Below are 11,776 nucleotides of genomic sequence, written 5' to 3' on the forward strand. Positions count from 1 at the left end.
CGTTGCCACTGAAGCACGCTTTGGCAGGCTACGGTTCTAGACGAGGCAATGATATTGACGATGAATGTGCAAAGCATCTAAATGTAAACCTTAAACTAAAGAGAGCACGTCCATTCTACACTAACACCCGCTCAGCCAGTAATTCAATTTTCAGATCTCGTTCAAGAGTCCAGCCGGACCGCGGCCCCGGTGAACTACAACTCCCAGCATGCAAGAGGTTTCTACCCATGAGCCCTGGCACCTGATGAGTACATTTCCCAGAAAGCCGAGCGGTCACGCCGGCGCGCGCGTGCGCCCTGGCGCCTTTGGGCTCTTCCCGACTTGGGTTTGACCTACAGCCGCCCGGGAAAAGATGGCCGCCCCAGCAGTGTCCGGGCTGTCCCGACAGGTAGAGGCTGGCTGGAGGGTCCCTCCTGGGGTGGCCGGTCCCTGGCTCCCAGCGCCGCATGGGAGGCCGTGGCTGAGGGGTCGGGCGGCCCACTGAGGTCGTGGGGCCCCGCGACTGGGGGCAGCGTGGGGCGGATCCGGATTTCGTCCCGCGGGTCGTGGGCGCGGGGTCGCAGTCTTGACCTTGACATCCGGGGGCCACGGCGCAGAAGAGCAGCCGGCAAGGGCCTGGGTGAGGGAGGATCGGGAAAGGGCACGCCTGGCCGTGGTGGTCAGCCTGTCAGGGCTAGCCGCTTTGCTCAGTCCGGAATATTGGGTGTTCCTAAAGCCATTGCATGTGATTATAAAGCAGGGAGAAAGTGGCTAAGTGTCTCCTCTCTGGCTGGCAGCCAGTGAGTGATGGTGAGATTGGAACCCGTCAAGTCCAACATACCTGGAATTGGCTGGGAAAAGATGTGTGTCTGGATCATCTGTCGTGATGCTTTTCGTTTGCAACATAATTTTCAACAAGGCGTTAGCTTTTGAATCCTCATAGCCGGTTCTAATATGTGCGTTCCAGAACTGGAAATATATGACCCTGACCTGGGCCCTTACGAGGTGCCTTCTAAGCTGTGGATTCCAGGCTTCTGCCTTGACAGACACAATGTCCTCTTAAGAACTGAAGCCTGGTGCCATATCAAGAAAAACTCAGAGAATTAATCTTTGGTCTTACATAGCTTTTCAGTTCCTAAGCAAGTATATTTGCTTGAATCATGACTGGAATCCTCCCACTTTCATTAGGAAATTTTCTCAAAGATGATGATAGATTTCTTAATTGTTTGGAAAATTAAATTTTGGGAAATTAGGGTATTCTCTCTCAGCCATCCGGTGGGGACGGTGGTGGGAAGGCAGTTTCCAAAGCAATTTGGAATGACTCTCAATAGGGAACGTATTTATAGGTAACAAAGAACAATTCCCATTCATATGTGATAATATAAAGGAGTAGATGCAGCTACTCCTTTATTATTTTAACATATTGCTAAGCTAGTGCAGAAATCCTTCACATAACCCCTTTGATCCCTTTTCTTTTGTCCTAAAGGTGCGGAGCTTCAGTACGTCTGTGGTCAGGCCCTTTGCCAAGCTTGTGAGGGTATGTTAAGTTCTTTTGTGGTGGGAAAGCACATGAGAGTGTGAGTTAAACAGAAATACAGTTAGGTGTGTAATTACTAACCTTTTCTCTGCAAGATTAGCAGTTTCCAAATGAATGCCTGGGATGGGGGAGAGGGGCGGCTCATCCCTAACCTTTAATGTTTTAAAAATTATTTGTTTGGGGCCAGCAAGAGGGCTCTGTGGGTCAAGGTTCCTGGTGGCAATCCTAGGATCTGAGTTTAATCCCTGGAACCCATGTGGTGGAAGGACCCTGCAAGTTATCTACTGTCCTCTGTTCTCCACATGTGTTCTGTGCACGCACGCACGCACACACACACACACACACACACACGCATGCACGCGCACACACACACAGGCATGCACGCACACAAACAGGTGGTATGTGTAAAAGAATTTTAAATTGTTTTTCCTGGTAATCCTCCATAGACAAGCTAGGCTTTTGTTTTCTTTTTATGAAGGAAATAGTTCTAACAAAAGAAAGCAAAGTGCCCAGCTTCTTATAGTTGTCACAGGAGTTGATACTCTGTCGCAACTGCACGTTGCTTCTTGGCTCTGGCAGCTAATGAGGTGTGTTTGTACTCTGCACCTTTTTCTCCAAACAGAATCAGTACTGGCAGGTTCCACTAGGTTGGTTCTCCCCGGCACCAAGTGTCTCCTCATTGCAGAGGTCTGCCCAGCCCCTTTCGTTTTAAACCAAAGTCTGATGGATACAGACAGTTTCAACCCTGTTACCAGTACAGATTGTAGTATGGCTGAATGTACGTGGATTATTTTGTGACTCTTATTACTAGTTCATGTGTGACAGAACCCATTCAGCTGTCTTAGCTTACAGGTCTAAAGATATTCTGGCTGTCCTATGCTCTCCAGCAGCCAGGCCTGTCAACTGTACTTACACTCACCTTGGGAAATAGCAGAACAGAACGCATTAGGGAGCATTAGGTGAAACTTCCAGAAGCACACTCCACCCATCCTAACAGCACCAAATTCCTGAAGAGCTCTGTGAATGGGACCATTTTCTTCCTCCTGAGAACTTCCTAAGCTGCTGTAACAGTGATGGGGATGTGTGCCCTTGGGTGGTTCTCCTACACTGCTCTCCCGCCTCGAGTGTCTCCAAAACTGTCTGCTGTTAGTACTTGAACCCCGTGATTACAGACTGAAGCCAGAGCTCATGGCCAGCGATTGCAGGTCGGCAGGTCTGGAAGGGATACCGAGTCTTCTCTGCCTCTCCGGGGTAGAAGGTCCTGTCCTGGCCGAGAGGTCTCTAGTTTGAGAATACTCATTCAGGACTGCTCCTTGGTGAAGTAGTTCAGTGGTGTGGCAATGGGAAATGCGGTCTTTAAATGAGAAATGGTTCCATTCCTGACCTAACTACCCCTGCCCCTGTTTCCAGCCCCCTGTGCAGGTATACGGCATCGAAGGACGCTATGCCACTGCCCTTTACTCTGCGGCATCTAAACAGAACAAGCTGGACCAAGTGGAGAAGGAGTTGCTGCGTGTGGGGGTGAGGAGCGTCGCCGTGGGCCTGGGCCTGCATTTTTGCCTTCAGTTGTTTAGCTGTGCAGAGAACCACCAGAAACCACAAAAAGTTTACTACAGACATGCTGGGTGATAATACGGCCAGTTTATTATCTGAAACTACTGTGCGATACGGGCTAGGAGACACATGAGTATATTAACATCATGAACTCAAGCTTTCCAGCTAGGAGATAAAATGCGATTCAAGAATACTTGCCATTTTAGAAGATCAAGTTTATATTTATAAACCTAGAATAGTCAAATGTGTTTTGAATATATTTTCACTTTACTGAAATTATATTTCTTCATGAAAGTTTCTTCAGAAACTTCCTGGGTTTATAAGTAATTTTTAAATTCCGTTTCCTTATTTATTGGGAATTGGGGAGTGCTGGGCATGCACGGAGGAAGTGTAGAGATCAGAGTCCTTTCCCTCTACCCTGTGAGTTGAGGATCAAGTCTGGTCAGCAGCCTCTCTGATACTGGGTGGCCGCCCCTCTGGCTGTTGTCGGGCAGGTGGAGTCGCTGCAGCCAAAGGGGGGTTTTCCCAGTTAGCTGTTCCAATGTGTCTCTAATCCACGTCTCTCTGAGAGAACAGAGCCGGCTGCCCAGGCCAGCGTGGTGCTCTGTGCAGTAGACGACAGTGCACAGGTGCCGCTCCTCTCACTCACTTAAGCTCTTACTCCGTTTATAAAGTGAGTTGAGCCGTCCGCCCTCCTTGTCTGCATTTGACACTGGGGAGCTTGGCTGGGCCTGGCTTCCTGTCGGAGACCCTGTCGGGAGGCGTTGCCTGGAGCAGACAGGCCTGGCTGGTGATCACCCTAAGTGGTACTCAGTTAAGCTCTCTTTGAGCCTGGCAGTCCTGTTCACTGTGAAGGTGATGCTTTGGGTGGTGGGCGTTAGAATGGGTTTGGGCGGACGAGATGCCTCATAGGGGAAGGACACTTGCCACCAGGCATGACTACCTGAGTTCATTTTCTGGGACCCACATGGTGAAGGAGAGAACCAACTCTGGCCAAGTTGTTCTTGGACCTCCACGTACCCACCATGCCATATTCATTGTCATATTCTCTCTCTCTCTCTCTCTCTCTCTCTCTCTCTCTCTCTCTCTCTCTCTCTCTCATGTTTTTAACTACCTAGATTTTACTTTGATAACACCCAGCCGTCAATCCTGTAGAAGGGAGGGAGGGGTGGTATGGTAAGAGGTGTCACTTTAAATGTCTACTGGATGTTGCTAGCAGAGACAGGAGGAGGTGGGTAGCCCAACTCCAGGGTCATGTTTATAAAGGCATTTCTGGATGGCTACTCAAGCCGAAATCCTAGCGTGAAAGTCAGTACTAAGTGGCAGTGGACTGAATTCTGGCCAGGAGCCAATGGGGTGCTGGGGAGCAGCCAGCAGGCACATGGAGACCTGTAACTGGAAGGAACCTGCCCAGGAAAAGCCATTCCGGGTCCTTGAACTCTGCCTGATGCTGAGGTCAGCAGGCGCTGAAGCGGCAGGTGGTTACTGGATTCACGTGTGATTCAGCAGAGTGGGGATAAAAACGGATTCCCAACATGGTTGTGGTTTTTGTTCTCTCTCCCTCTCAGACCAGAATCACACAGTTAGTTTGTCTGGGGACAAAGAGCAAGGGTACAGTCAGGGTTTCCTGAGACGGGCCTCGGTACGCGGGGGATGGCGTGCTGAGGAAACCGGGCTTACCGTGTCACACGTGGTGAGATGTATGGTGAGACTGTGGAAAATGGGCTCACCGTGTCACACGTGGTGAGATGTATGGTGAGACTGTGGCTGCTTAATTTCTTAAAAGTACACGTAAGAAACTTCATAAGGTATGTGAAGTTCTCTCAAGAATGTCTTTAACCCCATGTGAAGTCATGAACAAAAAGATGTGTAGCAGCTGGAATCGTGTCTGTACTTCCAGCAACTCCTGAGGGATCCCAAGGTGTCTCTTGCTGTTCTGAATCCCTACATCAAGCGCTCCATCAAAGTGAAAAGTCTGAAGGATATCTCAACAAAGGAAAAGTTCTCTCCACTGACAGCCAACCTCATGAGTGAGTGGGGGAAGTTCCCAGCTGGGTTTTCTTAGATAGTTGCTTGAACTGTGCCAGAGGGGAGAGGGGAGGGGAGGGAGAGGGAGAGGGAGAGAGAACGAACCTGGTGCTCCAGGAAGTCAAAAGAGGGCATCAGACCTCTGGAACTGGAGTTATGGGTTGTTGTGAGCCAACATCTGGGTGGTGGGAACGGAACCTGGGTTCTCTGCAGGAGCAACGCCCCATGCTCATAATCACTGAGCCATCTCTCCAGACCCCATCATAGTCTTGTGGGTTTTGTTTGTATTTTGTTTTTTGTTTTGTTTTGTTTTCTGGAGCTGAGGACCGAACCCAGGACTACCACTGAGCTAAATCCCTAATCCTCCCGCCATAGTCCTAGAGGGCTTTGACGCCGGTGTTTTCAGGCTCCAAGCTGACATTGCTTTGAGTGTGAGTCAGTGAGTTTCATGTCACTCCCCCAGACTTACTTGCTGAAAACGGTCGCCTGAGCAATACCCAGGGAGTCATCTCTGCCTTTTCCACCATCATGAGTGTCCACCGTGGAGAAGTGCCCTGCATGGTGACCACGGCATCTGTGAGTAGCCCTTGCACTGGAGAATGTGGCTTGTCACTAGTGAGGTTCCTGTGAGCCTCCACCTGGAAGGGCAGTGTGTATCTTACTAGTGATTAGTCATGGGGATCTTGACTGCATTTAAAGGACCTCAGAGTATTTTATGAACTAGTGACTTAGGTCCTATTGTGGCCTGAATTCTTTGTTTTGTTTTGTTTTTTGTTTTTGTTTTTTCGAGATGGGTTTCTCTGTGTAGTTTTGGTACCTGTCCTGGAACTCACTCTGTAGCCCAGGCTGGCCTCAAACTCACAGAGATCCGCCTGCCTCTGCCTCCTGAGTGCTGGGATTAAAGGCGTGCACCACCGCCGCCTGGCTATGGCCTAAATTCTTAAATGCCATATTAAGTTCTAGAATAGGAATGTTTAACCTGGGGGTTGGGGTGCACAGGCCCTTTGACCTGCTGGAATGTGGTGCAGTAACCAGCCACCATTTATTGGTGTTGCCGTCTACCGGGCTCTCAGAAGATGGGTGTGAAGTATGGCTTTCCTTATATCATAGTCAAGCTGAAGCCTAGTCCACAAGGTGGGCCCAGGATCTGAACTCTGTGTACATTATATGGCCTTCCTACAAGTAATTTTGTTGTCTTAGGTATATATTTTCCTTTGTAATATAGTTCAACCAAAGCAGGAAGGCTGTTCGGTGAGTAAACATGAGTAGACGTGCGGTGTGCAGCCCTGGCCATGTCCAGATTGTAGTTTGGTATTTGAGGCACCTATGGAGTTTGGGGGTGGCATTTCTTGTGTGGCCAGACCTTCTGCTCCTGAACCAGTACGCTGGAAGGTACACTGTAGTGCGGCTGCTCCCTAGCACGCCCCTTACACACACACACACACACACACACACACACACACACACATACACACGAGTCAGGAGTCGAGGGCCTGTCCTGGTGACCCACGTCCACTGTAGCTTCCCTCTGTAACTGTGCATCCTGCTGGTGTGCTCTGTTTAAAGGATGGTCGTCGGTTCTCTTTCAGCCTTTAGAAGAAGCTGTCCTCTCCGAGTTAAAGACGGTGCTGAACAGCTTCCTGAGGCAAGGCCAAGTACTGAAACTGGAGGTGAAGGTAGGTGTGGTCCCTCGCATTTTCTGACTTGGCCATGGCTGTGCAGGTGTTGATGCTGAGGCGGAGCTTAGGCGTGAGTGGTTCTGATCCCTGCGTAGTCCCTCTGTGTTTGGGTGGCCTGTCCGTTGTAGGGAGCCTTCGGGGTTTCCATCTACCCACTGAGGAGAGAACCCTGTTTTCACATTTGCAACCCATTTCCTTTCCTAGACTGACCCGTCAATCATGGGTGGGATGATCGTCCGAATTGGGGAGAAATACGTCGATATGTCCACGAAGTCCAAGATTCTGAAGCTCAGCAAGGCCATGCGGGACTTGCACTGAAGGCTGTGTCAACCGTACGAGCTCTCGTCCTTGGAGCAACAATAAACGCTTCCTGAAAAGAGGGCGCCATGTCTCCTGTCCTTTAAGGGATTGTGGTGCCGTCTTCATCCCCCGCAGGCTCCCCCAGTCTCCAGGTTAGAAAGCCTTTGGGCTGGAGGTCGTGGTCTGTGTGTGTTCTTAGGAATTCCTGATTAACATTGTACCTACAGAGTCTGGTCCTGCCTGCCAAAATCTCACTTGAGGGTGGCTGAGAGCTGGTCCCTATCTGCCCAGTCTGAAGGAGGCCTCCCACTGAGAAGATCCTCACAGAACCCCTCACTGTAGGGCGCTCTAACTTTCCAGTCCACACTGTGCACCTCGTAGGAAATCTAGCATCCTGTGATACAGTAGAACAGGCCCTCCCATTTTACACCTGCAGTTTGTTCAGGGTCACGAGGTAGGGTGACAGCTTGGTAGGGTGGTGGCGAGGCCCTGGGTCTGGTTTGCAGTCTCCATTCCGAGCTTGTTCCTCTTGTGACAGACGGCACACGGCCACCAGCCAGCCAGGCTAACACACATGGCCCTTCTCACAGTGTCCCTGAGATGCTCCCAATCCACCTTAGCTAAACAGCTCCCATGCTCTTCCCAAAGCTTGCCTCTGGAGAAGCCAGAGCGCTCCAGGTGACAGTAGCCCCTCCTGGGCCACTCCCAAGAGCATTTGCCTAACAGACTGACTACTTCCTCAGAGGGCAGCTGGGAAGTCCTAGAGGGCAGGGACAAGTCCCAGGGCTCCACTAGCTGCATGCTACGGCTCGTGTGCCCTCTGCCTGCCCATCATGCCTACCAAGCCACCTACCAGAGAGCACTCAGGACTCCGATTTTCCCAGGAGCCAAGAATGCCAAGATGATTAGTTGGCCTGATGGCAGTTGTGACGTGCTGGTGAGCCTGGGATCACAGCAAGTGACTTGTGCTGGCCAGCCTCCTCTGAAGTACCTTACCACAGGGCTAAGCTTAGCAATCGGAGAAGAGGAAATGTAACGGGTCCAGGTTCCCTTCACCAGCGGCGGCCTGGCAGTCTGCAGGTGATTTCTTCCAACCAGAGACAGTTGAGATGGCGGGATCCAGAGCAGCCAGTCTGGGAGCCAAAGTGATGCCAAAGGCACTGTCACCCTGCCACGCTATCACCCCGCCACGCTGCCACGCTGTCGCCCTGCCACGCTATCACGCTGCCACGCTGTCGCCCCGCCACGCCGTCGCCCTGCCACGCCGTCCCACCGCCACGCTGTCCCCCCGCCACGCTGTCCCCACTGCCACGCCGTCGCCACCGCCACGCCGTCCCCCCCTGCCACGCCGTCGCCCTGCCACGCCGTCCCCCCCCCCCCGCCACGCCGTCCCCCCGCCACGCCGTCCCCCCTGCCACACCGTTCCCCCCACCACGCTGTCCCCACCACCACGCTGTCCCCACCACCACGCTGTCGCCCCTGCCAAGTTTTCCCATTGACCCCCAGGCCTTACCACAGGGAGAAACAAACCCTGTTGCTGAAGCTGTACCCTACACTGCTGGGCTCTTCTCTCCTGCTGAGTGTGACCTTGCCATTCTCCACCTTCCCGAGACTCGCTGCTTTCCTCCCAGTTGCTCCTGAGGGCAGGGATAGCCTCACACACACTAGAACTCCAAGGCTCACGTGCATTACCTCACAATCCTTGAGAACCAGCTCAGCCACCTTCCTCTCAGTGAAGCACACAAGCTTTACCTTGTGAGGTTGCCAGAGATGACCCCAAGGCCTTGCCCGAGATAATTTTGTGCTGTAGAGTACAAGAGCCTGGATCTCTGTAGATGAGGCTGGACATGCGTCTGAGGCAGCCTTGATTGTGCCTCTGAAGTACTGAGATTCAGGCATGTGCCACCACACCCAGCTTTACAATGAAGTCCTTCCTAACATCTTCAAACAGCCTGATGTGGTGGTGCATCCCATAATACCAGCACTCATGACTGAGGCAGGAAGGTCATGAATTTTGAGTTCAGCCTGGGATAGGTATCAAAACCCTATCTCAAAAAGCAGAACAAAGGTCAAGTGGTGATGGTGTGTGCCTTTAATCCCAGCACTCGGGAGGCAGAGGCAGGGGATCTCAGAGTTCGAGGCCAGCCTGGGCTACAGAGTGAGTTCCAGGACAGACACCAAAACTACACAGAGAAACCCTGTCTTTAAAAACAAAACAAAAAACAAAAGCTGTTTAATCCAGCACTCGGGGGCAGAGGCAGGTGGATCTCTGTGAGTTCAAGGCCAGTGTGGTCTACCCAGAGAAACCTTGTCTCAAGAAAAAACAAAATATCACCACAGAACTAGAGCCATGGCTCAGTGGTGAAAAGCACATATTGGTCTTCCAGAAGTCCTGAATTCTAATTCAACATCCACATCAGGCAGTTCACAAACACCTCTAACTCCAGCTCCAGGGGACCCAGCACCTCCGGCCTCCGCAGGCAAGGTGCACATGTGTGTACATGCCTGCCCCCACCACCATCTAATTAAAGATAAAACTTTTTAATTTTATGTGTGTGGGGGGGGGGGTTTCTTAAATCAGGGTAAACAAAGGTATAGCCAGATGGCCCTCAAAACCACACTGTGGAAGACAAGGGTTGATGGGGAAGAAAGCCAACAAAACTTGGAAGGTTTGAGGTGTGCAACTGAACAGCCCTTGTGTACGGCACAATGTGTGTGAACTATTCCGCACACGTAACGTCCTACGCTGGGTCCACAGAAGAAAGCACAGGAAGGCCATTGCAAGTTTAACACGGAAGCCAGTTCTGCATGCCTAAAACCTCAATCTTGGGGTGTGAGGCAGAGGGATCAGGAGTGAAGACCAATCATAGATAGCTATGTGTGACCCTGTCCAAAAAGCAAAACCCTCTCCTGCAGAAAATCTCTAGGGAGTGATTTGTGGGTTTGTCTCTCCTCAGGCTGGCTAGGCTTCTTCGCACCCCTAACTATTCTCGGCATTTCTCATCTATACAGTGTAGAATTTCTCATGGTCTCAGGAATACTCAACACAAGGAGTCTGTCTCCACAGAGGTCACTATCTGAGGACACGGGAGAATTGAAAAGATGGCAGCTGCCATGTTTCGGTTTTTAGATTTATTTTTACATCCTTTTTCTTGTATAACTACAACCTTATCTCTGGGAAGTAAACTCAGGGGGAGACACTCATTTTCAGGGCCGTTAGCATCCTGTGTGTCAGCAAGGACGCGGAAGAAGAAAGTCAAGATGGTGACCCGAGGTGGTGAAGCTGGCTGTTCTTGTTTTCTTCACCAACCATGTGATTGAAACCACACAGGTCCAAATGACCAAGGAACGAGATGCTCGGGCCTGGCGATGCCTACCGACGCTGCCACTGGAGCAGGGAAAGTAGACAGTGCCCAGCTGCCGTGATCTGGATTGGTAAAACAACATTTCACACGGAATAAGGTGCCAAAGAGTGTTCAGACATCAAAAAATAAGTAACAGAAAAACCTGCTCTTAAACAAACAGGAAGGAAGCTTGTGTGACCCTGCTTCAGCAAACCTTACACAAATGTGGAATTCTATAATTTATAATGTCTAATAATCTTTAGAACTCCATTAATGTTGTAAAACAGACAAAATAATCCTTCCATGAAAAATACTGTTACTTAGCAACAGGTACATATTACAATGAACAGGACATCCATCGGGGGAGTGCTTAGTTCTGCCCTGGGCAAAGCTCTGAAGGAGCTGCAGCCTACCAGTATTGTAGCCCACTACAGAGATCACAAAGGCTAACCTCCCCAACGCCGTGGGGAGGGCCCTGTGTTCTCTTGTCTGCAGATTTAGAACACCCAGGACAAGGGGCAATTGTCTGGCTGGTTTATCCTCACAACCCATGGCCACCCCAGCCCAGGGGGTATCATTCCAGGAGGGAAGGAACGGGGTCTATGGGGACAGAGAAGCCAGAATTTGTGTGGTTCTGCACGCTAGCCTGACATGGCCTTCCCAGGCTACATCTGAGAACAGCTAAGTGGCCCCATCTTTGGGACTAGAGGTGGCTACAGAACACGGTCATTTCTAGCCTTAGCAGAGTCCAGAAAACATCCTGCAGGAAAGCTGCCTGAACCTCTGCGGGCAGGACATCGCTTGACTCCAGCATCCACCAGTGTGGAGTTATTAAGATAGAAAGCTGGCAGTATCCACAGGCACAACTTACTGATGGAAGTACTGGCCCAGCACACACTCCTGCTTGTCCTTTAAAACGGACCCTAGACTTCCTGAAGTGATCAATCAGTATGCACCTGAGTCACCAGAAACCCGCTCTTAATCGAGAGGCATTTCTGATCAGGTGGGGAAGCTTGAACTCGGGGTCACCACTAACTAAAGTCACTTGCAAATGCTCTCTCGGGAAGCAGGGGCCAGAGGGGAGAGGTTAGACACTGAGTTTCACAAACCCTTCCTGGGTCACCTGAAGGAACATTCTTGGTGGTCTATACCGGCGGTGCTCAGAAGCAGCCTGAACTCCTGATATTTTTCTGGGAAGGGAGTGGAATACAGAAGGCAGGCTTCTTGCTTCAGCCTAGGCCTCCAGGAAGTTCACCCTGCCTGCAAACAGCTGAGCCTAGAAGACCCAGGCTCAGCCTCCCCACCCCTCTGCAATGTTGAGGAAAGCTGATGGTCTCCCTGAATGCTCCTGAATT

General features: G+C 51.0%; 1 protein-coding gene and 1 long non-coding RNA gene across 2 annotated transcripts; one reads left to right on the plus strand and one right to left on the minus strand.

Moving 5' to 3' along the window:
* Positions 1-269: 269 nt before the first annotated feature.
* On the plus strand, positions 270-7,159 carry Atp5po (ATP synthase peripheral stalk subunit OSCP). The gene is made up of 7 exons (XM_059277453.1): positions 270-388; positions 1,466-1,516; positions 2,927-3,037; positions 4,971-5,100; positions 5,562-5,674; positions 6,688-6,774; positions 6,982-7,159. Exons 1-7 carry the CDS (start codon positions 353-355, stop codon positions 7,093-7,095), a joined length of 642 nt encoding a protein of 213 aa, XP_059133436.1. The 5' UTR covers positions 270-352; the 3' UTR covers positions 7,096-7,159.
* On the minus strand, positions 5,183-9,145 carry LOC131922631 (uncharacterized). Its single transcript, XR_009382349.1, has 3 exons — positions 8,608-9,145; positions 7,931-8,210; positions 5,183-5,736 (listed from the first exon to the last, which is right to left on the minus strand). It is a non-coding gene; the product is annotated as an uncharacterized LOC131922631 (long non-coding RNA).
* Positions 9,146-11,776: the final 2,631 nt, after the last annotated feature.

This window comes from Peromyscus eremicus, chromosome 12 (assembly GCF_949786415.1).
Source record: "Peromyscus eremicus chromosome 12, PerEre_H2_v1, whole genome shotgun sequence".
Classification (NCBI taxonomy): Eukaryota; Metazoa; Chordata; class Mammalia; order Rodentia; family Cricetidae; genus Peromyscus; species Peromyscus eremicus.